We start from the raw sequence: 27,994 nt of genomic DNA on the forward strand, positions 1-27,994 counted from the left end.
CCTAACCTTACTCCATCCCCTCACATCCTGTAACCCTGAATAACTCTGCTGTTCTATCATTATATATGTGCAGAAACATGCTATAAACTGCACATAGCAACCAGAATATAGGTCTCAAGATATTGCACTTCTGTATACCAAATACTAAGTCCTAACCTTACTCCATCCCCTCACATCCTGTAACCCTGAATAACTCTGCTGTTCTATCCTTATATATGTGCAGAAACATGCTATAAACTGCAAATAGCAACCAGAATATAGGTCTCAAGATATTGCACTTCTGGTTACCAAACACTAAGTCCTAACCTTACTCCATCCCCTCACATCCTGTAACCCTGAATAACTCTGCTGTTCTATCCTTATATATGTGCAGAAACATGCTATAAACTGCACATAGCAACCAGAATATAGGTCTCAAGATATTGCACTTCTGGATACCAAACACTAAGTCCTAACCTTACTCCATCCCCTCACATCCTGTAACCCTGAATAACTCTGCTGTTCTAGCCTTATATATGTGCAGAAACATGCTATAAACTGCAAATAGCAACCGGAATGTAGATCTCAAGATATTGCACATCTGGATACCAAGCACTAAGTCCTAACCTTACTCCATCCCCTCACATCCTGTAACCCTGAATAACTCTGCTGTTCTAGCCTTATATATGTGCAGAAACATGCTATAAACTGCAAATAGCAACCGGAATGTAGATCTCAAGATATTGCACATCTGGATACCAAGCACTAAGTCCTAACCTTACTCCATCCCCTCACATCCTGTAACCCTGAATAACTCTGCTGTTCTATCCTTATATATGTGCAGAAACATGCTATACACTGCACATAGCAACCAGAATATAGGTCTCAAGATATTGCACTTCTGGTTACCAAGCACTAAGTCCTAACCTTACTCCATCCCCTCACATCCTGTAACCCTGAATAACTCTGCTGTTCTATCCTTATATATGTGCAGAAACATGCTATATACTGCACATAGCAACCAGAATATAGGTCTCAAGATATTGCACTTCTGGTTACCAAACACTAAGTCCTAACCTTACTCCATCCCCTCACATCCTGTAACCCTGAATAACTCTGCTGTTCTATCCTTATATATGTGCAGAAACATGCTATAAACTGCAAATAGCAACCAGAATATAGGTCTCAAGATATTGCACTTCTGGTTACCAAACACTTATTCCTAACCTTACTCCATCCCCTCACATCCTGTAACCCTGAATAACTCTGCTGTTCTATCCTTATATATGTACAGAAACATGCTATACACTGCACATAGCAACCAGAATATAGGTCTCAAGATATTGCACTTCTGTATACCAAGCACTAAGTCCTAACCTTACTCCATCCCCTCACATCCTGTAACCCTGAATAACTCTGCTGTTCTATCCTTATATATGTGCAGAAACATGCTATACACTGCAAATAGAAACCAGAATATAGGTCTCAAGATATTGCACTTCTGTATACCAAACACTAAGCCCTAACCTTACTCCATCCCCTCACATCCTGTAACCCTGAATAACTCTGCTGTTCTATCCTTATATATGTGCAGAAACATGCTATAAACTGCAAATAGCAACCAGAATATAGGTCTCAAGATATTGAACTTCTGGTTACCAAACACTAAGTCCTAACCTTACTCCATCCCCTCACATCCTGTAACCCTGAATAACTCTGCTGTTCTAGCCTTATATATGTGCAGAAACATGCTATAAACTGCAAATAGCAACCGGAATGTAGATCTCAAGATATTGCACATCTGGATACCAAGCACTAAGTCCTAACCTTACTCCGTCCCCTCACATCCTGTAACCCTGAATAACTCTGCTGTTCTATCCTTATATATGTGCAGAAACATGCTATAAACTGCAAATAGCAACCAGAATATAGGTCTCAAGATATTGCACTTCTGGATACCAAACACTAAGTCCTAACCTTACTCCATCCCCTCACATCCTGTAACCCTGAATGACTCTGTTATTCTATCCTTTGAGTATATGTAACTTGCTGGGAATGTGTGTGGAGACTATGTGTAAATTATGCACTATATAAATAGAATATTGAATCTGTCTTTGTGGCTTTTCTGTGCGATTGCGTATGCTACCGTATATACTCATACCACGTGTCAATACGTGAACCAGTGTACGTAGCGTGCGTGGATGCGTACACATGGTGACTACGCGCACGCAGAGGCCACTCGGTTTGGTGTTTGCATGTGGTGTGTATGTAATATTTTTGACTTCGACAATACAACCCTAATTCACCTACACAAGTAAAAATAAAATAAAACTGAACCTTTGAACAGACATCATTTATTTAAAAAAAAATAAGATATCTATATACACCCCACTATTCACACGAGCACACAATCAGACATAGCCACAATCACAAGTACATAGTCACTATTGGTGGTTCTGGGCTCCGGCCAGTTCAAGGGAAATCGCACAGTCACAATGGCAGCGTGTGTACCCACCTTTGCACACCAGACGGGGTATTTATACACAGCAACACTGATATTATGTGGACACAAAAGTAACAATACAAGGGACACAGTAACAGGAAATTGTTTCTGTCACCATAGCGATAATTATCTGGAAATAAGATAATACACAGACACATAAAAAGACTCAACGGAAATCTTTTGTTTTTAAACAACTTTATTTCATATTTTTAATACACAGATTTTTCTCTATATTTTAAACTTAAAAAATACTTTACTCTGCACAACAGCCTATGGGGGTCATTCAGAACCAGCCGCAATAGCGTCTCGCAACAGTTTGCTGGTGGTGGTAATATATACATGCGCACATTGCGGTCACATCCCTGAGGGGTTAACGCGGGTGGGCTAGGACCATTTTTCAGGGGCTGCATGATGTCACATCTGCGTTCATCTCTGATTACCCCCTATAAGCTTCCAGAGTGCACCTCATATCTCATCTTTTCCAAGTTACTACAAATGATATGAGATCGGTAGCAGCACTACTTTCAGGATTATTACACAGAACACACATAAAGGCTGACACAGCAAATAACAGTAACACATACAAGGGATTCATTAGAAATAAGGAAACATAATCATTAAGTCTAATTATCAACTGATTCTGTGCGGGACCCATACACCTCTTTACTGCCTCCAGCAGCCAATGTAACTGCACTGCGGCCACCCGCCCTGTCTCCCCCCCACTACTACCACTCGCCGTCTCCCCCACTACTACCACCTGCCCTGTCTCCTCCCACTACCCCATCTTCTCACACTACTGCCACCGCCCTGTATCCCCCCACTACGGTCACTTGCCCTGTCTACCCCTCTACTGCCACCACCCTGTCTCCTTCCACTACTGCCACCCGCTGTCTCCCTGACACCTTAGCTCTTTTTTGGGACATGATTACCCACATAGACACTGCCTCCAGCAGCCCCTGGTACCGCACTGCAGCCATCCGCCCTGTCTCCCCTGACACCTCAGTGCTGCTTGGAGACAATATTACCTATGTAGACACTGCTCCAGCAGCCCCCACTAATGCAAAGGTGCCGCCTACCCGACATCTCAGCACTGCTTGGGGAATTGATACTGCTAGTTACAGTCCTTCATCTGCAGATGGAACCGAACAGGGCGCTGCTTCTGGTACCTTGGACCCTGGTCATGTAGGGCTGGGAGAGTCAGTAAGATTATGTAATAGAGTCACCATCTTACAGGCAGCCGGTGAAGGGAGCAGAGAATGGGTGTTATGTGGCAGGAACGGGCTGGTTAGGTAACAACCTGGCTGCTGCATTCTGTACAAGCTACAAGCGGTGCAATTCATTTGCTGGGAGACCCAGGTAGAGGACATTGCAGTAGTCTATGTGTGATGATACAAATACATGTATGACTGTAGGTAGATCTTCTGAGGGAAATAAGTGCTGGAGTCTGGCTATGTTCCTCAGATGAGGATCTGATTGTGGCTGATATTTGATGTCTAAGCGTGGAAGTCAACTGTTTGAAAAGTTGGTTGGGGGTGTTTTTTCCGGTCTAGTAGATAGGAAAAAACAAACACCTGACTTTTCAAACAGTTGAATACCCCCCAAGTATCACTCCACCATCCAGGACACCAAGGGGGAAATTTACTAAGATGGGAGTTCTATTTAAGATGGGATGTTGCCCATGGCAACCAATCAGATTCTACTTCTCATTTATCTAGCACCTTATAGAAGATAATACCTGAAATCTGATTGGTTGCTATTGGCAACATCCCATCTTAAATAGAACTCACATCTTAGTAAATTTACCCCCAAGATTCCGCACATGATCAGCATTTTGTTACTCTGAACCCCCAAGCTTAAGTCTGTTTGGTTTGCAAAGCTGAGCTGTAGCCCTGCCCTTTGTTGGTGAGCTTCTATCAGAAGGACCTGTTGCATGTATATTGCAAAAAGCATAAGAGATAGGACAGAATCTTGAGGAACATTACATGGCAATGATAAGTATACTCAAGAAGATCAAAATGGTTTCTCACCTGAGTGGTCTATTGTGTGCAACAAAAGCTTATTTCTCAGAGTATGGAAATGCCTGTGTGACTTCGCTGATGTGTAACAAGATGTGATTTCTGTGTAAAACATTTCCCGCACTCAGAGCAAGAAAATGGCTTCTCACCTGTGTGACTTGTTATGTCTAACCAGATCTGATTTGTGTGCAAAACATTTCCCACACTCAAAACATGGAAATGGCTTCTCACCTGTGTGACTTCTCTGATGTGTAATAAGATCTGATTTCCGTGCAAAACATTTCCCACACTCAGAACAGGAAAATGGCTTCTCACCTGTGTGACTTCTCTGATGTTTAACAAGATCTGCTTTCCATGCAAAACATTTCCCACACTCAGAGCAAGAAAATGGCTTCTCACCTGTGTGACTTCTGTTATGTCTAACCAGATCTGATTTGTGTGCAAAAGATTTCCCGCACTCAGAGCAAGAAAATGTATTCACACCTGTGTGACTTCTGTTATGTCTAACCAGATCTGATTTGTGTGCAAAACATTTCCCGCACTCAGAACATGGAAATGGCTTCTCACTTGTGTGACTTCTCTGATGTATAACAAGAACTGATTTCCGTGCAAAACATTTCCCACACTCAAAACATGGAAATGGCTTCTCACCTGTGTGACTTCTCTGATGTATAACAAGAACTGATTTCCGTGCAAAACATTTCCCACACTCAGAACATGGAAATGGCCTCTCACCTGTGTGACTTCTCTGATGTTTAACAAGATTTGATTTCCATGCAAAACATTTCCCACACTCAGAGCAAGAAAATGGCTTCTCACCTGTGTGACTTCTCTGATGTCTAACAAGATCTGATTTACTTAAACAACATTTCCCACACTCAGAGCAAGAAAATTGCTTCTCACCTGTGTGACTTCGCTGATGTGTAATAAGATCTGATTTCCGTGTAAAACATTTCGTACACTCAGAGCAAGAAAACAGATTCTCACCTGTGTGACTCCTCTGATGTATAACAAGATGTGATTTCTGTGTAAAACATTTCCCACACTCAGAGCAAGAAAATGGCTTCTCACCTGTGTGACTTCTGTTATGTCTAACCAGATTTGATTTCCGTGTAAAACATTTCCCACACTCACAGCAAGAAAATGGCTTCACACCTGTGTGACTTCTCTGATGTGTAACAAGATGTGATTTACTTAAACAACATTTCCCACACTCAGAGCAAGAAAATTGCTTCTCACCTGTGTGATTTCTCTGATGTCTAACAAGATCTGGTTTGTGTGCAAAACATTTCCCACACTCAGAACATGGAAATGGCTTCTCACCTGTGTGACTTTGCTGATGTGTAACAAGATGTGATTTCCGTGTAAAACATTTCCCACACTCGGAGCATGAAAATGTCTTCTCACCTGTGTGACTTCTTTCATGTTTAGTAAGATTTGATTTGTCTGCAAAACATTTCCCACACTCAGAACATGGAAATGGCTGCTCACCAGTGTGACTTCGCTGATGTGTAATAAGATCTGATTTCCGTGTAAAACATTTCGTACACTCAGAGCAAGAAAACAGATTCTCACCTGTGTGAATTTGCTGATGTGTAACAAGTTGTGATTTCTGTGTAAAACATTTCCCACACTCAGAGCAAGAAAATGGCTTCACACCTGTGTGTCTCCTCTGATGTCTAACAAGATATAGTTTGTGTGCAAAACATTTCCCACACTCAGAACATGGAAACGGCTTCTCACCTGTGTGACTTCTCTGATGCATAACAAGATGTGATTTCCGTGCAAAACATTTCCCACACTCAGAACATGTCAGTGGCCTCTCACCTGTGTGACTTCTCTGATGTATAACAAGATGTGATTTGTATGTAAAACATTTCCCACACTCTGAACATATCAGTGGCCTTCCACCTGCCTTACCTGTGTGTGGGTTAATAGGCTTTGTGTTCTGTGTAAAACATTTGGCATCTATAGAACAGGGAAACACTGTATCTACTGTCAGAGCTGTAACAGATGCACCAATATCAGAGTGATCAGGAGAACACTTCCCAGGATCAGAAGGACCAGCTGATAGAGCTGGATGTATCATTGGGGTAATGGGGTTATCTCCTGGAGAATCCGGTCTACTGTCATTATCTTTTATGTCACAATCCGGGGATAACATTAGATGTCCTTCTGAGATATTCCTGCTTGTGTGTCCATCTGCTGGAAATAAAATACATTATGGAAATATGACATTTTTTGTAACAATATTAATCTTGTAAACAATAGGATAAGACGACTCTCTGGGACACTTAATTGTAAATGTGTGGGTATAATAAAACATAACTTTTAATGAAGGCTTTATAATATTGTGTCTCAATCATTGTGTCCACCCTCCTGAGAATACTCACAATAACAAATATAATATTATAATAAGACTTAGATATACCTCTCTCTTATAACTAACCATGAAACATCAATAGAGATGTAGTCACTCGCCAAGTCCTATGTCAGCACCAATGTAAAACAATAGATGGGGAACATATCGTAGACTCTAGATGAACAATAACATCAGTCATATGAGCTGATAGATCAGAGAAATGTCTCCTAACGTTACTCCTGGAAGCATTGGTAAGGTAGCATTCCTTTATGTGTGTGCTCATACGCTGGTAAGCCTGTACATGTGTTACTCACCCTTATATAAGGTATATTGCTACAGCAGAGTAGGTGTGTGGAACAAGGTATTTTACATGCAATACACCATATAATACACTGTAATCATCATCATCTGATAGGTTATAATACACTGTTACACCCCATCATCAGTGTCTTAACTCTATACTCTCCATAGTAATAAGGATGATGTGTGTACGGTAAGTATGATACAGAGAATTACATATCAGAATCTATACAGCTGCAGCCATACTTCTGCTTCTCATACGTGTGCTACTGGCAGCAGTGAACATCTGAGTGAGAGTGCAGGGAAGACAGCAGAGTCTGATGAGAAAGAGATTGGATCTGCCTTTGCAGGGATGTACCACACCTGTCACCCCTGTTAGTATATAAAATAATAAAAAAGAGGGGTGTGGTCCATCCAGGCGTGCTTTATGGAGATCTCCTCACTAAGTGGCTTCTTATCTAACCTACCTGATATCTCTTAGCCGCCGCTGGTACCAAGACCCAATCTATTAGGTCCACCACTCCTACTGCCCTAAAGCCGCTCCCTCCGGGCACCGTTCACTGCCACAGCCTAGTGACGCCGCTGATGCCACAGGCTGTATTCTGGGGCTAAGTGTGCCCAAGTTTTCCTGCACGCTCCTGACACCTGACTTGAAGGCGCTTTTCGCTCAGTCGGGATCACTTGCTCTCCCACTCACACGGGTGCGCAGATTCCGCTACTGCTGGGGACAGAACGGGCTGCCCATAGTCAGTGGAGCCCGGCGGTGATATTGGGAAGTGAGATGACTGTCATTTTGGATCCTGGTGCCCGGCCATCGCATGCTTTGACTTCTGCCTTCAATAAGGTGTAAAATTGATATAAGCTGCTAAAAAAGTGTTGTGATGGCTGGACCGGGGTCACTACACTAAATTGAGGCATTTGCCTGGAGGTGAAACTACCTTCTATTTATATGGTACCACTATAATCTACTTCCTCTCAGTCTACATGCAGAGCCCAGTATCAAGTATCGTCTGAGTACAGCTCATTACACTCTGATTACAACCTCACAGTATATTATTTTGTGGATTTATTCACTGAATATATTTTTCCATTTGTGTCTCTCTGTGCTGAGTACTTCACGTCTGTGATCACGCTGACCTCTAGTGGAATTTCTTGGTCATTACTGTGTTATTTGAGTTGCATTACATCATGTTTACTTGAAATTTTGGCTCGGCTACCCCTGTCATCCCGACTAAGAATGTCATTTTGAACTGTGTCATCTTGATGTAACCTCCTAACAGCGTACTCCTTTTATTTATAGATCGTTTGTATTTTCCTATCTCTGAGAGGTCCGTCTCTTTGTAGCCGGCTTAACATGCCTCCAAAAAAGGTTAAATGGTACCAAATTGGCCCACCTGTCCATCCCTTTGGTACCTCAAATTCAGGTGGTCCTTCTAAGACCGCTACAACATCATCTGCTTCTTCTTGTCAGACGCACATGAGGCATACTGTGACAAATTACATGGCCCTATGTGGGCAATGCCATTATGTAGTGTTAGGACTGCTGACATCGGAGAAGCCGTGAAGTGGCGCAGCAGCTTAAACATGTGTAAACTTATTCTCTGAATTTCTATTACCAGATAGGTTCAGGTATGGTTACAGGTCATTTTTTAGTTTGCTGAAGGGAAATGTAGGGGTGGGATTTGCAACCCCCCCTCTCTGTCTGTTTGTCTGTGACCCCTGCCCCTTTCCAGTACCTGATACATAATTATCTCCAGGAATGATCGAGCATTTACCATTGTTTGTCTGCTTGTGTGCGAGAGGCATTGAATGGGAGCAGTATTTGGAAGGCATGCTGTTCCTTGTAGTACCCATGGGAGATCCTGGGGGTGGCTCCTGGGCAAGTTAGCTCTCTGTCTGGGTGTGTTTTAGTAATAGCCTTTATCATGAGGCCTACTGTGACAAATTACATGGCACTATGTGGGCACTGCCATTATGTAGTGTTAGGACTGCTGACATCGAAGAAGCCGTGAAGTGACGCAGCAGCTTAAACATGTGTAAACTTATTCTCTGAATTTCTATTACCAGATAGGTTCAGGTATGGTTACAGGTAATTTTTTTGTGTGCTGAAGGGAAATGTAGGGGTGGGATTTGCAACCCCCCCTCTCTGTCTGTCAGACGCACAGCCCAGCTGTAATGGCTGAAAACATCTTAAGACACACTAGATGGTCCTGTTACTCTATGCTCTATACATTCTGTGTTATCTACATTTAAGGACTGAAATAACCTCAGAACTTAACTCTAATATTCAAGCTTTGAGGTCCGGTATCAGTGAGATTGGCACTCGTACAGACTAAGATGAAAGAGATTGTTGCGTCTCACAAAGATCTGATTTCAGCACATGACACCCTTCAGGAAGACCTGGTCTCTATTCGTGATAAAGTCATTGATTTAGAAGACAGGTCTCGGAGAAATAATATCAGAATAATGGGCATGACGGATTCTGTTACAAATTCTGAGCTTTATGATTATGCCACGGTCCTCTATTCAGAAGCTTCCACTGAAGACTCCCAAAGCCCAAACAGACCCCTATCCAAGCACCGAGGGACACTCTGCTCAGGGTCCACTTTCTTCATATAAAAGAACACATTCTAGTCTGCTTTGTCTTCCTCATCCACAGCCGAGTGTCTGGATAATCTGCAGATATTTCCAGATATTTCTTCTGTGACGCTGGCCAAAAGACGTCTATTCCACCCAAGGAAATGTGCAATACAAATGGGGCTTTCCTACTAAGATTATTGTGATGCGAAATGGCACCTTCACAGTGATACCTTCACCCGAGGATGGCCCTGCTATTCTGAAAATGTGGGATTTTTCTGTTGACAGTCCTTCATGACACTTTACCTAAACCAATCCCGGAGGAGTTGTCTTCCGTCTTGAAGCAATATGCTAAGTTGTAAGACTGCAAGAGACACTCAGAGTTTGTTTCCTACTGTAACATGTGCCAACTGGGACTAAGTTACTGGGCATGGATCTATTTTTGGGTCAGATTTATTTATTCTTATTATGGGTTTAAAACGTGTCTGTTTCTCTTTATTTCCTGTGCTATTTAATTGCTATATAGTATATGGTCTAATATACTTTCTAGTCTTACGTTTCATAATACCTTTCTAGAATGTTTGGGTGTTCAGGCAAAGCATGACTGATTCGTCTAACATCCTGTTGCCCTTATAACGGTGTTGGTGGAACCTGCATTGGATATCAGGCCATGTTCTTGGCCTTTACCTCCTTTGGATACATTGGTTACATTGAGATATGATATTTCTTTGTACAGTTGTTACTATGACCACCAGATTTTGCCCTCTTGTATGGCTACTTGAGGTAGTCGGTGGGTTTCCCTTTTAGGTCCGACCGCCACCTTTTTCTACCTTTCTGTCACGGTACCCTAGTGACGGAATCGCTAGCTCCTTTATGGACGCTATTTCTGTTTGTCTCCCATTTTTGTTCCCTATTTTATTTTTTCTGTTATGATAGTTTGAAGTATGCACACGCCCTACAGACTCTATTGGACTTTACACAGATGATCCTAGATGTTTCATACCATGATCTGATCTCTATCATGGTGACGTTTTTAATTCTTAATGTAAAAGGTCTTAATTCTCCTCATAAGAGACGTCTTGCAATAAAATATTTCACTGACCAGAAGGCGGCGGTGGTAGCCACTCAGGAATCACATGTTCCATTGCACTCTCCCCCTCAGTTTACCAATAACTACCCAGCATGCTCTATCTCCTGTGGTGTAGCCATCCTTTCTAATAGATCCTGCCCCATTCACCTGGAAAGCAAGTGGGTGGATTGCAATGGTAGATATTGGATTCTAGTTGTGAAAATTCATTATAAATATGTCCCCCTCATTTCTCTCTATGCCCCTCATGCCAGGCAGCCCCGATTTCTTATATATTGTTTTTCAAAAGCTACAAGAAATTGCACTTCTCCTTATGGGAGATGTTACTCTTCTCCAGACCCTCATCTTGATAGATCCTCCACTACTGATGAACAGACCAATAATGCCGCCCGTTCCTCATCTTCCTCATGCTCCCTTTATTAGCTGAATTTGACCTCTATAATACTCGGAGAATTAGACATCCAGGTGTGCGTGATTACATTTATTACTCTGCTGTACACAAGTCATATTAGAGAATAGACCTTCTTCTATGTCATTACAATTGATCCCTTACATAAATATATTTCAATATGGGGTGATAGTGTGACGACACAGCCGGCGCATCGTGTCGCACAGTGGTGAAATACATGCGGTTACTTTCCTAGCCCTGGTCCTAACCATGGACTCCACTAATTGCCATTATGTTATTAGTTATATGCTAGGCAATATTGTATTGTATTGTGTTATTATATTGTACAGTTGCTGCCAACTCAGTAATAGGAGCCGTTCACTAGCCAATTCCCTGAGGCCGGCTGTTACAGGAGCATGTGGATACATGACAGGAGCTGCGCCAGATATTTCCTAAGCATTGTGTCACGTGGCATGAGGAACCCTGAGCCTGTGCCCCAGCAAGCAGCCGCACCATGCCAGAAATATATGTAGTTATGGTAGACCTACTGTCGATAACGCTATTTCTCCTAATTCCACAGTATCCACATGATATACATTGGGATATGAGGTCAGCGGATTGGAACCAATGATCAAAAGCTTTTGGCCTCCCAGAATGCAACGGGCCAGTCCTCTATATCCCCGCCTCCTGGCTCAGGAAATTCAGTTGTTTTCCAAAGCTCAAGGCAGGAGCATCATAGAGAGCCCTAATCAGGCGAGAAGAAGACACATGCACACACTTCCGTACAAGAAGGAAGAGGTTAGTAAGTGTAAGGATCCTCAAATCAGGTGTGTCAGGGTGGGATCCCTGTGGATACAGTGGACCAAGGAGAAATAGAGTTATCGACAGTAAGTCTACCATAACTACATAATTCTCCTGTAGGGTCCACAGTAATATCCACAGAATATACATTGGGATGTCCCAAATCAATTTCGTGGAGGGGGCGCTCCAGATTGGAAAGGAGAATCCTTTGCCCAAATGCAGCATCCTGAGAGGCAAAGGTATCAAAGGCATAATATCTAATGAATGTGTTAATGGAAGACCATGTGGCTGCCTTACATATCTGTTCTGCTGAAGCACCACGTTGTGCTGCCCATGACAGACCTACCTTACGAGTAGAGTGAGCAGAGACACTAGCTGGATTAGGGATATCAGCTTGAGAATATGCTTCTGAATCATCATCCGAAGCCACCTCGCCAGTGTTTGCTTGTCAGCAGCCAATCCTCTCGTGAAATCCGTAGAAAATGAAGAGTGTCTGTCTTTCTGATGGCACTGGTACGATCCACGTAGATCCTTAAAGCCCGGACTACGTCCAAAGATGCATCTCCCGCAGAAAGATCTGGCCCTTGGAAGGCCGGGACTACAATTTCTTCGTTAAGGTGGAATTTAGACACCACCTTAGGAAGATAACCAGATTTGGTTCTGAGAACAGCTCTATCTGGGTGAAATATCAAAAAGAGGGCGACATAACAATGCCCCGAAATCTAAAACTGTTTTAGCTGAGGCAATAGCAGAGTAGAAAGAGAATCTTAGCTGTCAACCATTTAAGATCCACTTACGTCAGTGGTTCAAATGGAGCAATTTGAAGCACCTTTAGGACTATACCTAGATCCCAAGGCGCTGTAGGAGGAACAAAAGGAGGTTGGATGTGAAGCATTCCTTGGAAAAAAGTGCAAACATCCTGCAGGTTAGCATTTTTCTTTTGAAGCCATACAGTCAATGCTGACTCCTGAACTCTCAAGGAAGCCACCTGTAGACCTTTATCCATTCCTGCCTAAAGGAATGCTAGGACTCTGGGAACTCTGAAAGACCTAGGGTCAAATTTCCGGTCACTGCACCATTGAATATAAGCTTGCCATATTCGGTGATAAATGCAAGCTGAGGAAGGTTTCTGTGCTCTAAGCATTGTTTGAATTACCTGTTGTGAAAATCCTTTTGCTTTCAGGATGGAAGTCTGAAGAGACACGCCGTCAAAGACAGCCAATCCAGGTGCTTGTAATAACAAGGACCCTGAGACAGCAGATCTACACGTTGAGGGAGTAGAAACGGAGTATCCACTGACAGCCTCTGTAGATCTGTGTACCAATGTCTTCTGGGTAATCCAGAGCTATTAGCATCATGGCGCCCTTTCCCTGTTTTACCTTTTGCATCACCCTGGGCAACAGGGCGATCAGTGAAAACATAGTCCAGACGAAAGTCCCATCTTAATGACAGGGAATCCACGAAGGTCGCTTTGGGATCCTTTGTCCTTGACCCGTATTCGGGAACTTTGTTGTTATGACGGGACGCCATGAGATCTATCTCCGGCAACCCCAACTTGTCTACCAGAGTCTAGAAGACCTTGGGGTGTAAAGCCCATTCGTTTGCATGAATGGCATGTCGACTGAGAAAATCCGCTTCCTAGTGCCACCGTAACGTGTGGCTCACCTCCTTCATTGCCTTTTGGCTGCGAGTTTCTGATGATTGAGGTACGCTACTGCCATTGCATTATCCGAGCGAATTTGAACTGGTTTCCCCCGAAGAATGTCCTTTGCCTGAATGAGTGCCATATATATATGGCCCGAAGTTCCAATATATTTATTAGCAGGCAACTTTCTTCCTTGGTCCACTGCCCCTGGAAGCAACATTTTTCCGACACTGCTCCCCAGCCCTGAAGACTGGCATCCGTTGTCAGAACCTCCCAATCTGAGATCCTAAAGGGTCTTCCTTTGTCCAGATGGGATGTCTGTAGCCACCAGGCTAATGACCTCCGTACTTACAGAGGAAGGACCATAGTCTGAGTTTTTATTGTCTGATATAACCCATTACACTTGGAATTTAGCATACTCCACCATGTCGAATGTCGACACCATTGATCCCATCACACGCATAGCTGCGTAAATGGATACCCTTTGACTCTGTAGCAGCTCCTGAATCCTTGACTCTATTGTGGTCATTTTGTTCAGAGGTAAAAACACTCTCTGAAGACCAGAATTCAATACAGCCCCCAAGTGCGTCATACGTTGTGATGGAACCAGGGACAACTTTGCCCAATTTATGAGTCAACTGTGACACTGAAGCAATTCCTGAGACTTAACCAGGATTAATAGGTCGTAGAGGTATGGAAAACTCCTTATCCCTTGTCGACGGAGATAAGCCGCCATTACCATCATAATTGTGGTGAACACTCTGGGAGCTGTAGCCAGTCCAAATAGTAGGGCCTGAAACTGAAAGTATTGCTGGAGGATAGCAAACCTGAGATAGCACTGATTGGACAGTGCTATAGGAACATGCAGGTAATCATCCTGGATATCAAGGGATACCATAAAATCCTCCGGCTCCATGGCCAAAATAATGGAAGGTAAAGTCTCCATATGAAACAGAGGCACCCAAATGTACTTGTTCAGCACCTTGAGATTGAGTATGGGCCGGAATTACCAATTTGGCTTCTGAACTAGAAACATGTTGGAATAGAAACCTTGTCCTTGTTGCGCGAGCACAGGGAATTGGAATTATCATCCCAGATTGAAGCAACTTCTGACCTGCCTGTTGTAAGGCCCTGGCCTTCGTTTCTACGGAAGATGGGCTGGTACAAAAGAACCTTTGTGGAGGGTGTTTCTTGCAGGCAAACGCATAACCATGAGAAACCGCTTCTTGCTCCCAGGCATCTGTGGTGGACTGCTGCCAGATCTGTGCAAAATGATGAAGTCTGCCTCCCACCCTGGAGTCCCCCAGGTGGAGGACCACACCATCAAGCTGATGGCTTATCTTCTGGCTTGGAAGCAGGCCCTCTGCTAATTGCTTTTTAGTCTTACCAGACTTGTCAGATTGGGACTGTTTGCCATAACCCTTCCCTTTTGCTTTTCCCTGGGTCCGAAAGGGCCGAAAAGCTGGAAACCTAGGTTTGGATTTGTGGGTTGAAGGAAACTTCACTTTCTTGGAGTCTCTTTCTTGAAAATGGCGCTGGTTAGTGCTGTGAGTCCAAGCTCCGCACCCTCAGCGGCAGGCTCCGGTCCCACTCAAATGTACAAATAATGGCGGGGAATGTATATATCTACTGCCTCCGCAGCCCATATATAAAAAAATGGCAGAGGTTTATATTGCTGTTCACGGCGCCCCCTCTATGCCCTGCACCCATCAGTGCCTGTCAGTGTTTAATGTGTGGGAGCAATGGGAAGGTCTGAAGTCTTCTGCCGCCTTTGAAGTCTTTTTTCTTATACTCTTCCGGCTCTGCGAGGAGGAGGACGGTGCGGCTCTGGTACGAACTGCGGGGGGATACCTGCGTTCCGATCCCTCTGGAGCTAATGGTGTCCAGTAGCCTAAGAAGCAGAGCCTGTCAGTTAAGTAGGTCTGCTTCTCTCCCCTCAGTCCCACGATGCAGGGAGCCTGTTGCCAGCAGTGCTCCCTGAAAATAAAAAAACCTAATAAAATTATTTTATCAGAGAAACTCAGTAGAGCTCCCTGTAGTGCACCCATTCTCCTCTGTGCACAGGATCTAACTGAGGTCTGGAGGAGGGGCATAGAGGGAGGAGCCAGTGCACACCCATACTAAAAGTTCTTTATGGTGCCCATGTCACCTGCGGAGCCCGTAAATACCCCATGGTCCTTACGGAGTCCCCAGCATCCTCTAGGACGTAAGAGAAAGCTTTTGATCATTGGTGCCAATATGCTGACGTTACCTCATATCCCAATGTATATCCAGTGGATACTACTGTGGACCCTGGAGAAAAGGAGTGGTTTATATATATAGACCGGCGTGAGCTAATAGTGATACTCTCAGGAAATACCTTGTATGTAATACCATAGGCAGAGGTACTGCTAGCAAATAGTATGCCTGCTGGTGACACACAGTGACATGATGTGAGGAGAGCAGGAGTATAGTATGGGCTGATGGCTCCTGATGTATGAGATACACCAGAGAGTGTGGGGAGGAGACTGGTCAGATCTCTGGGCTGGTAGCACACAGTGACATGATGTGAGGAGGAGAGCAGGAGTATAATAGGGGCTGATGTCTCCTGATGTATGAGATACACCAGAGAGTGCGGGGAGGAGACTGGTCAGATCTCTGGGCTGGTAACACACAGTGACATGATGTGAGGGGGAGAGCAGGAGTATAATAGGGGCTCATGGCTGCTGATGTATGAGATACACCAGAGAGTGTGGGGAGGAGACTGGTCAGATCTCTGGGCTGGTAACACACAGTGACATGATGTGAGGAGGAGAGCAGGACTATAATAGGGTCTGATGGCTCCTGATGTATGAGATACACCAGAGAGTGTGGGGAGGAGACTGGTCAGATCTCTGGGCTGGTAACACACAGTGACATGATGTGAGGGGGAGAGCAGGAGTATAATAGGGTCTGATGGCTCCTGATATATGAGATACACCAGAGAGAGTGGGGAGAAGACTGGTCAGATCTCTGGGCTGGTAACACACAGTGACATGATGTGAGGGGAGAGCAGGAGTATAATAGGGGCTGATGGCTCCTGATGTATGAGATACACCAGAGAGTGTGGGGAGGAGACTGGTCAGATCTCTGGGCTGGTAACACACAGTGACATGATGCGAGGAGGAGAGCAGGACTATAATAGGGACTGATGGCTCTGATGTATGAGATACACCAGAGAGTGTGGAGAGGAGACTGGTCAGATCTCTGGGCTGGTAACACAGTGACATGATGTGAGGGAAGAGCAGCAGTATAATAGGGGCTGATGGCTCCTGATGTATGAGATACACCAGAGAGTGTGAGGAGGAGACTGGTCAGATCTCTGGGCTGGTGACACACAGTGACATGATGTGAGGGGAGAGCAGGAGTATAATAGGGGCTGATGGCTCCTGATGTATGAGATACACCAGAGAGTGTGAGGAGGAGACTGGTCAGATCTCTGGGCTGGTGACACACATTGACATGATGTGAGGGGAGAGCAGGAGTATAATAGGGGCTGATGGCTCCTGATGTATGAGATACACCAGAGAGTGTGGGGAGGAGACTGGTCAGATCTCTGGGCTGGTAACACACAGTGACATGATGTGAGGGGAGAGCAGGAGTATAATAGGGCAGATACATTTCCCTCATTAGTTTGTACTGACAGAGGAGAGTGTAGGATAAGAGATTGCTGTAGTGACTGATAAAGGAGAATATGTGATTCTTTTCTGTAATAAGTGTTGATTACTCACCTGTGCTGATATCTGTAGGGATTTCCTCCTCCTTACACTGCTGATCACCCTTCAGATACGTCTCTTCTTCTCCCTCTAGATCTTCAGCCTTTATATCAGTCACATACGTCTCTTCTTCTCCCTCTAGATCTTCAGCCTTTATATCAGTCACATACGTCTCTTCTTCTCCCTCTAGATCTTCTGCCTTTATATCAGTCACATACGTCTCTTCTCCCCCTATATCTTCTGCCTTTATATCAGTCACATACGTCTCTTCTTCTCCCTCTGTATCTTCTGTCTCTATATCAGTCACATACGTCTCTTCTTCTCCCTCTATATCTTCTGCCTTTATATCAGTCACATACGTCTCTTCTTCTTCCTCTATATCTTCTGCCTTTATATCAGTCACATACGTCTCTTCTTCTTCCTCTATATCTTCTGCCTTTATATCAGTCACATACGTCTCTTCTTCTCCCTCTGTATCTTCTGTCTCTATATCAGTCACATACGTCTCTTCTTCTCCCTCTATATCTTCTGCCTTTATATCAGTCACATACGTCTCTTCTTCTTCCTCTATATCTTCTGCCTTTATATCAGTCACATACGTCCCTTCTTCTTCCTCTATATCTTCTACCTTTATATCAGTCACATACGTCTCTTCTTCTCCCTCTATATCTTCTGCCTTTATATCAGTCACATAAGTCTCTTCTTCTCCCTCTATATCTTCTGCCTTTATATCAGTCACATACGTCTCTTCTTCTCCTTCTATGTCTTCTGTTTTAATATCAGACAGACGTTCTACCTAAAACACAAAAAAAAAACCACTATAATGATATTTGCATACAGTCAGTTTAAACTGAGGTGAAAAATAGTTATGGTAGACTTACCGTTGATAACTCTATTTCTCCTAAGTCCACAGTATCCACAGGATATACATTTGGATATGAGGTAGCGTCAGCGGATTGGCACCAACGATCAAAAGCTTTCGGCCTCCCAGAATGCAACAGGCCAGTCCCCTAAATCCCCCCCCCATGGCTCAAGTAATTCAGTTGTTTTCCAAAGCTCAAGGCAGAAGCATCATAAAGAGCCCTAATCAGGCGAGAAGAACACACATGCACACCCTTCCGTACAAGATGGAAGATGTTAGTAGGTGAAAGGATCCTCAAATCAGGTGCGTCAGGGTGGGATCCCTGTGGATACTGTGGACTAAGGAGAAAGAGTTATCAACGGTAAGTCTACCATAACTATAATTTCTCCTGCAGGGTCCACGGGTTATCCACAGGATAACATTGGGATGTCCCAAAGCAAATTTAGTGGGTGGGACGCTCCTGATTGGACAAGAGAATCTTTTGCCTGAATTCAGCGTTCTGCGGTATTAAAGGCATAATGTCTAATGAATGTGTTAATGGAAGACCATGTGGCTGCCTTACATATCTGTTTAGGTGAAGCACCACGTTGTGTTGCCCATGACGGACCTACCTTACGAGTAGAGTGAGCAGAGATATTAGCCAGAATAGGGAGTTCAGCTTGAGAATATGCTTCTGAAATAGTCATCCGAAGCAACCTCGCCAGTGTCTGCTTGTCAGCAGGCCATCCTCTCTTGTAAAATCTGTAGAGAACAAAGAGAGTGTCTGTCTTTCTGATGGCACTGATATGATCCACGTAGATCCTTAAGGCACGAACTATGTCCAATGATGCATCTTCCGCAGAAAAGTCCGTCCCTTGGAAGGCTGGGAAAATAATTTCTTTGTTAAGATGGAATTTAGACACCACTATAGCAAGATAACAAGATTTGGTTCTAAGAACCGCTTATCTGGATGAAAAATCAGAAATGGAGGACGACATAATAATGCCCGTATCGGACACTCTTCTAGCTGAAGCAACAACCAGTAGAAAGAGAGCTTTAGCTGTCAACCATTTAAGATCCACCTGCTTTAGTGTTTCAAATGAAGCAACTTGAAGTGCCTTTAGGACTAAACTTATATCTCAAGGCACTGCAGGGAGGTTGGATGTGAAGCGTTTCCTGGAAGAAAGTGCAAACATCCTGCAGGTTAGCAATTTTCTTTTGGAACCATACAGACAATGCTGACTCCTGAACTTTCAAGGAAGCCACATGTGGTCCTTTGTCCATTCCTGCCTGAAGGAATGTTAGGACTCTGAAAGACCAAGGGTCAAATTTCCGGTCACTGCACCACTGAATATAGGCTTGCCATATTCGGTGATAAATGCGAGCTGAGGAAGGTTTCCTTGCTCTAAGCATTGTTTGAATTACCTGTTGTGAGAATCCTCTTGCTTTCATAATGGAAGTCTCAAGAGCCACGCCGTCAAAGACAGCCGATCCACATGTTTGTGAAAAAAAAGACCCTGAGACAGCAGATCTGGATGTTGAGGGAGTAGAAATGGAGCATCCATCGACATCCTTTGCAGATCTGTGTACCAATGTCTTCTGTGCCAAGCCGGAGCTATTAGTATCACGGTGCCCTTTCCCTGTTTTTCATCTCGCATCACCCTAGGTAACAGGGCGATTGGTGAAAACACATAGGCCAGACAAAATTCCCATCTCACTGACATCCACAAAGGTCGTCCTGGGATCCTTTGTTCTTGACCAGTACGCATGAACTTTATTCTTCTGACGGGATGCCATGAGATCTATCTCCGGTAACATCCACTTGTCTACCAGAATCTGGAACACCTCGGGGTGTAAGGCCCATTCATTTGCATGAATGGCGTGTCGACTGAGAAAATCTGCTTCCCAATTTAGGACTCCCGGAAAAAACACTGCAGACAAGGCTGGATGATGAAGTTCTGGCCACCTTAACGTGTGGCTTACATCCTTCACTGCTTTTTGGCTACGACTTCCTCCTTGATGATTGAGGTACGCTACTATTGTTGCATTGTCCGAGCGAATTTCAACTGGTTTCCCTTGAAGAATGTCCTTTGCCTGAATGAGTGCTATATAAATGGCCCGAAGTTCCAATATATTTATTGTCAGGCAACTGTCTTTCTTGGTCCACTGCCCTTGGAAGCAACTTCTTCCTGACACTGCTCCCCAACCCTGAAGACAGGCATCTGTTGTCAGAATTTCCCAATATGATATTCAAAAGGGTCTCCCTTTGTCCAGATGGGTTGTCTGCAGCCACCAGGCTAATGATCTCCTTAATTCCAGAGGAAGGACTATAGTCAGAGTTTTTATTGTCTGATGAAAACCATTCCATTTGGAAAGGATCAGACATTGTAGAGGCATCGAATGGAACTGAGCATATTTCACCATGTCGAATGTCAACACCATCAAACTCATCACACACACTGCTGCGTGAGTGGATACCCTTTGACTGTGTAGTAGCTCCTGAATCCTTTACTGAATTTTGTACATTTTATTCAGAGGTAAAATTATTCTCTGAAGACCCGAATCCAACACAGCCCCCAAGTCAAAAAAATGTATTTGCACCTGGCGCTAATCACTAAACCCAGTGAAAGCAGCTGAACTCTGAGGGATGATCCGAAAAACCCTCCAAGAAAGAATATACAGACAAAGAATGAGACAGCGCTACCCACTTTGGTTATGAGATTTAAATTTATCTTTTTATAATGTACATACACAAAGATGACAAAAAAGAAATAAATATAATAAATACAAACAAAAAGATACCGGCCAGTATCACATTAATGATTAATCAAATAAAAATATAATCATAAAATATAATTCTTCTTAAAAATTGCCCTAGCAAATTGATGACAAGATTATAAATAGCTCTGGACTTTATAATGGTAAGTGCTATGCTAACAGTCCCGGTAATTAGCACAATGATTTACTATACCCCAATGAGCGAACATATATTTCCTTATCCGAGCAGCCTTTCAATCATCCATATCTGGCACAATTCTCCCAGCCCAGATGGAAGGAGCACACTTTTAAAATAATGTGCTATAAGATTTGTAAAGATAGACAGCCAATTTCCAGTGACAGAAGCAGAGTTAGTAGATTAGCTTAGCCCTTTTTTTGCATTGATCCAGGATTAGAGCACATATAGCCAACGCACTCAAAATAGATGTTATCCTTTCTGGCTGCACAAGCTAGCAGCATATGAATCAAAGGGTCACCAAAGCTTCATAGCACTCTTAACCCTGTGCACTGGGGTATGAGTGATGACAGCTCATCGGCCGGTAAATGTAAGTTGTGAGCTCTCCACCTGGTATTGCAAGGGGTGAGAGGCTTACTCTTTAACTCACGGTACTTTGTCTTTATCCCTCTCAAACGCGTTTTTACGCCTCAGGGTCCGTTTTCAGCGGCTTCATCAGTGTCAGATCAAGCGCCCAAGTGAGTAATCCGCTGTGACGGAACCAGGGACGACTTTGCCCAATTTATGAGCCAACCGTGTCTCTGTAAACAAGCTATTGTCTGTTGCAGATGACACTGAAGCAATTCCTCAGATTGTGCCAGGATTAATAGGTTGTAGAGGTATGGAAAACTCCTTATCCCTTGCCGACGGAGATAAGCCGCCATTACCACCATAATTTTGCTGAATACTCTAGGAGCTGTGTCCAGTCCAAATGGTAGGGCCTGAAACTGAAAATATTGCTGGAGGATAGCAAACCTGAGATAGCACTGATAGGACAGTGCTATAGGAACATGCAGGTAATCATCCTGGATATCTAGAGATACCATCAAATCCTCCAGCTCCATGGCCAAAATAATGGAACGTAAAGTTTCCATATGAAACCGAAGCACTCAAATGTACTTGTTCAGCATCTTGAGAATGAGTATGGTCGATCTCAATTTTCTGTTTCTGAACTAGAAACAGGTTGAAATAAAAACCTTGGGGCAAATTTACTAAGATGGGAGTTCTATTTAAGATGGGATGTTGCCCATAGCAACCAATCAGATTACAGGTATTATCTTCTAGAAGGTGCTAGATAAATGAGAAGTAGAATCTGATTGATTGCTATGGGCAACATCCCATCTTAAATAGAACTCCCATCTTAGTAAATTTACCCCCTTGTCCTCATTGTGCAGGGGAACTGGAATTATCACTCCTGACTGAAGCAACTCCTGAAATAGCCCTGGTCTTCGTTTCCAATGAAGATGGGCTGGTACAAAAAAAACCTTTGAGGAGGGTGTTTCTTGAAAGCAAACGCATAACCGTGAGATACCGCTTCTTGCACCCAGGCATCTATGGTGGACTGCTGCCAGACATGTGCAAAATGAAGAAGTCTGCCTCCCACCCTGGGGTCCTCCAGGTGGAGGACCACACCATCAGGCTGATGGCTTATCTTCTGACTCTGGTAGCCCAATGCTTTTTAGTCTTCCCAGACTTGTCAGATTGGGACTGTTTAGCATAACCCTTTCCTTTTCCTTGAGTCCAAAAGGGCAGAAAAGCTGGAAACCTAGGTTTGGATTTGTGTGTGGAAGGAAACTTCACTTTCTTGGAGTCTGCCTCTGACTACAAAATAATGTTTAATTCTTTACCAAAAAGAATATCTCTAGTAAAAGGCAAAGACTCTAGAACCTCCTTGGACTCTGAGTCAGCTTCCCATGTACGTAGCCAGACTGCTCAGCGAGCTGCTACTGCTGAGGCTGATGCTCGAGAGACAATAGTACCCATGTCCAAGGCTGCTTCTTCCATAAACATAGCCGTCTGTTTAATATGTGCAATATGGGATTTTTGCTCTCTAGATGCCAATGAAAGATCATCCTCCAATGCATCAGCCCAGGCCACCACTGCTTTTGCCATCCAGGCTGAAGCCATGGCTGGTCTTATGACTGCCTCAGACAGGAAGAAAATGGTTTTAAAAAAACCCATCTATTTTCCTATCCATGACATCATTTAATGATGTTGAAGGCAGAGGTAATGTAGATTTTCACACCAGTTGAACAACGTGTATCAACTTTGAGAGCCACCTCTCTTTATAAACAGTCCCCACCTGGAAGAGGATAATGGGAATTCCTTTTCTTTGGAATTCTAAACTTCTTACTGGGTGTTACCCAAGCCTCTTGCATAATTTCCGTCAGCTGCTCTGACCCAGGAAATTCAGTCCTGTTTTGGGACGTTTAAACACAGGTGCCTTGAATTTTAACAAAGGCTCTGCTGCTTCTTCTAAGGATAGAAAGGCCTTCATAGCACTAATTAGCTCAGGTTTGTCCACTGAGCTGAGACCTTTATCCTCATCTCTGTATGCAGACCCAGAGTGCGATGAGTTCTCATCCTCCGAAGTATCCCCATCTGAAACATGTGTAGACTGTGAAGATGTTGTTTCATGTCTATCTGATTTACTTTCCATCAGCCTTTCAGCCTGTTTTTGTGAAATGGCTGCAGATACCTGTACTGATATGATAAACCCCAGGTGGAATGTTGCATGTAAGGGTTAATAGTATAACCTAACCCTGGTATGGGAGATGGCATTATCCACTCAGCTATACTGGATAATGACTGTGCAAACGTAGCACATGGGGGCTCCATTTCAACCTGTGCCTGCCTCGGATTATTTAAGAAGCTTTGGTGAGAGCTAAAACAATTTGCACATAATCCATTTTGAACCAAATCCTGAGAGGTTACAAGACAAACATGAAATTAGTGTTGGTGCAACTGTGGAGAGTGTATTCTCCTCACACTTGCCTCTTTTAGACATGATAAACAAATCACACATCTGTACACAATTTGTGACTGAAATCACTTTAAAACTTATTAAAGTGACATACAATCCGATCCCTCCCTGCTTTGCACCAGCATTGAGGATTGAAATACACAAAAAACTGACAGAATTATAGTAAAGTCAGCAATCATACAAGCAATCAGTCACAGGTTATACATTGGTATAGTAAGCAATATGAGCACATATTCAACTACAGACACATTTCAGGTATATATGAGAAACATTACTGCATTACCTTATATAGGACTTTAAACGTATTCTAGAACAGCGAAAGAAACAGCAGTAATACTTTACAGACTCATATGCATCAAGCACTTACAGTATTCAAATATTCATACTTAAAGGTAGACAGAGACTCAGTGCTGTATCACCTGGCTCAGGAGAGTGGGATACAGGGAGACGTCACCCCCGCTTCCAGGATCGATCAATACGTTAGTGAACGCTGAGTGGATCTAGACGCTATTAGTGACCTACAGTGAACAGACGCCCAAATGAACACCGACGCACAAGTCACACAGCCGCCTAAGCTGCGACTGGGTCCTTTAGATACACAGCGTCTCAGACGGAAGCAGGAAATCAATTCATGGTGGGAAACTCGGAGGAAACTGGTCATGAACCGGGAGAGCATCTTACTCCCCAATGCTGACATCAACCCCAGGGATCCCGGCCTCATACTACTCCTGGAGCCTATAATACCTGAGGCCTAGCGCTGGTGCACCCAGGGTGGCAGCCGCGTCAGAGACTGTTTGATAGTCTCCTCCCAAAACAGTGCGGCTGTGTCTCGCGTTTCCCCGCTTAACAGAACCGATGCCTTACCTTTTCCCTGTGCTCCGGCCACAGCCTGGTAATGTCTGCTGGACTTGCTCGTACATACTACACAGACGCCCGCCAAAACAGCACTGTACTCATGGGTAAGTGTTTTTGCGACCCGGCAGGAATTGTTGGAGCGACTCTTTCTAAGGTACGAATCACTCAAAAAAGAGTAAGACTCTAAAATAAAAAAACAGAAGCCCTCTGACCATGGTCTGGCTCCTGCCGCACCAAACAAAAAACTGATTTGCCTGATGTAGGCGATAGAATAGGATATAGGCCCATTGCATTCTGGAAGGCCAAAAGCTTTGATCGTTGGTGCCAATCCGCTGTCGCTACCTCATGTCCCAAAGTTATACTGTGGATAACCTGTGGACCCTGCAGGAGAAAGTATAACATCAGTGCAAAATACACACACAGCGTCTTTACAGATCAGAGGGACAGTAACTTTGGTATATGGGCGAGACCCTAAATCCCACCTACCTGATCCTCCTGTGCGGTCCTGTGATTCTCCTCTGTACAATCCTGGGAATACAGAGGACGGGGACATCTCTCTGGGGTATCTCTGTTACTGGGCCCATCTGTAGGAGACACACAGTGACTGAGTACAGTATATATATATATATATATATATATATATATATATATATGTGATTATCAGATGATGTGTGTATATAGGGGACCCCCATACCTGCTCTCCCCTGTACAATACATGACAGTCTCCTCTTACCCAGTGATGTGAGGGGCCGGTGATTCTCCATCATCACGTCCTTGTACAGACCCCTGTGTTCCTCTATATACTCCCCCTCCTGCATGGAGACATAGACAGTGACATCCTGACACCTTATAGGAACCTGACACACACAGTGATACAGTCATCACCCAGTCACATCCCCTGGTGTTAATGTATAATGCCCCATTCCCAGCAGTCACAGTGACATCCTGACACCTTATATGAACCTGACACACACAGTGATACAGTCATCACCCAGACACATCCCCTGGTGTTACTGTATAATGCCCCATTCCCAGCAGTCACCTCTCCAGTCATCACCCAGACATCCCCTGGTGTTACTGTATAATACCCCATTCCCAGCAGTCACCTCTCCAGTCATCACCCAGACACATCCACTGGTGTTACTGTATAATGTCCCATTCCCAGCAGTCACCTCTCCAGTCATCACCCAGACACGTCCCCTGGTGTTACTGTATAATGTCCCATTCCCAGCAGTCATCTCTCCAGTTATCACCCAGACACATCCCATGGTGTTACTGTATAATGCCCCATTCCCAGCAGTCACCTCTCCAGTCATCACCCAGACACATCCCCTGGTGTTACTGTATAATACCCCATTCCCAGCAGTCACCTCTCCAGTCATCACCCAGACACATCCACTGGTGTTACTGTATAATGTCCCATTCCCAGCAGTCACCTCTCCAGTCATCACCCAGACACGTCCCCTGGTGTTACTGTATAATGTCCCATTCCCAGCAGTCATCTCTCCAGTTATCACCCAGACACGTCCCCTGGTGTTACTGTATAATGTCCCATTCCCAGCAGTCACCTCTCCAGTCATCACCCAGACACGTCCCCCGGTGTTACTGTATAATGTCCCATTCCCAGCAGTCACCTCTCCAGTCATCACCCAGACACATCCCCTGGTGTTACTGTATAATGTCCCATTCCCAGCAGTCACCTCTCCAGTCATCACCCTGACATGTCCCCTGGTGTTACTGTATAATGTCCTATTCCCAGCAGTCACCTCCCCAGTCAACACCCAGACACATCCCCTGGTGTTACTGTATAATGTCCCATACCCAAAAGTCACCTCTCCAGTCAGCTGAATCGTCTTGTTGGTGAGTTCCAGGATCTTTTGGTTATTGTGTCTCATGTATCAGTGAGTGAGGTGGAGGCACAGTGATGGGGCTCTGGGTTCTGCTCAGTCCCTCTAACACAATGCGATCGGATGTCTTCTTTACCACTGTTTAACCCTGTGAAATAGGGGAGACATCAATATCCCTGTAAATACTGCCAGATCCCCTCACCTCCCTGTATTATAACTATAGATATAAGTGATATCACTGTGATGCTCCCAGATCCCCCCACCTCCCCAGTCATGTCCCTGTATTATTACTATAGATGTAAGTGATGTCACTGTGACACTCCCAGTTTCCCTCACCTCCCCAGTCATGTCCCTGTATTATTACTATAGATATAAATGACGTCACAGTGACACTCCCAGGAGTGTGATATACATTTTCTTCATACTGCTCCAATTATCATCTGTTACACATGCCAGGGATATTATGGTCTCTGCTTTAATATATCCTAAAATTTTAGCAAAATTTTCAATCTCCACAATTACATATAATAAAACGAATAGTAATAATAATAATAATAATAATAATAATAATAATAACGACACTAAAGGCTGCACCCCAGTATAAAAATAATAACAGATGTCTTTAAAAGCTGGACACCTCAGACCATTCATCCTCTATTGTAGGACATCACCACCACTCCCAATGTATAATAACAATACCAGGACACCACAAGATGCTGTCCCTGTATAATAATAACGGTACACAAAAACCTGCTCCCTCTGTATAACACTAATAACAAGAGGACACCACAGGCTGCTCCCACTGTATAATACTTATAATAATAATATTAATAATAATAACAAAAACAACAACTGGACACCATAAGCTGCTCCTCCTGCATAATAATAATAATAATAGGACACCACAGGCTGCTCGCTCTGTAAAATAATAATAAAAATAATAACAACAGGACACCACAGGATGCTCCTCCTGTATAATAATAATATTAATAATAATACACCACAGGCTACTCCTCCTGTAAAATAATAATAATAACTGGACACCACAGGGTGCTCCCCCTGTATAATAATATTAAGAGGACACCACAGGCTGCTCCCCCTGTATAATAATAATAATAACAAGACACTACAGGCAGCTCCGGTGGCATAGAACCAACCATTACCTGATCTGTGTGACCGGAAGTAAGGAGGAAAGCAGGAAGTAGGGCATGATTGGCACGGGCCGCTTCCTGGTGACTGGCCCCTCCACTCCCACACCCCGCTCACAGCCGTGTTCTGTAATGATTATTACAATACATGTCCTC

At 43.9% G+C, this 27,994-nt stretch overlaps 1 protein-coding gene across 4 annotated transcripts; it reads right to left on the reverse strand.

Moving 5' to 3' along the window:
• Positions 1-2,660: 2,660 nt before the first annotated feature.
• On the reverse strand, positions 2,661-27,958 carry LOC134984258 (zinc finger protein 271-like). Of its 4 annotated transcripts, none has more exons than XM_063949881.1 (6): positions 27,854-27,958; positions 26,676-26,838; positions 25,577-25,655; positions 25,326-25,427; positions 17,407-18,183; positions 2,661-6,699 (listed from the first exon to the last, which is right to left on the reverse strand). In XM_063949881.1, exons 2-6 carry the CDS (start codon positions 26,736-26,738, stop codon positions 4,643-4,645), a joined length of 3,078 nt encoding a protein of 1,025 aa, XP_063805951.1. In that variant the 5' UTR covers positions 26,739-26,838; positions 27,854-27,958; the 3' UTR covers positions 2,661-4,642. The 4 variants fall into 4 exon arrangements, with proteins under 4 accessions (XP_063805951.1, XP_063805949.1, XP_063805952.1 ...); XM_063949879.1 differs by having other exon boundaries at positions 2,661-6,702; XM_063949882.1 differs by having other exon boundaries at positions 2,661-6,702; positions 26,665-26,838.
• Between the last annotated feature and the right edge of the window lie 36 nt (positions 27,959-27,994).

Source organism: Pseudophryne corroboree (assembly GCF_028390025.1).
Source record: "Pseudophryne corroboree isolate aPseCor3 chromosome 3 unlocalized genomic scaffold, aPseCor3.hap2 SUPER_3_unloc_45, whole genome shotgun sequence".
In the NCBI taxonomy this organism is placed as follows: domain Eukaryota; kingdom Metazoa; phylum Chordata; class Amphibia; order Anura; family Myobatrachidae; genus Pseudophryne; species Pseudophryne corroboree.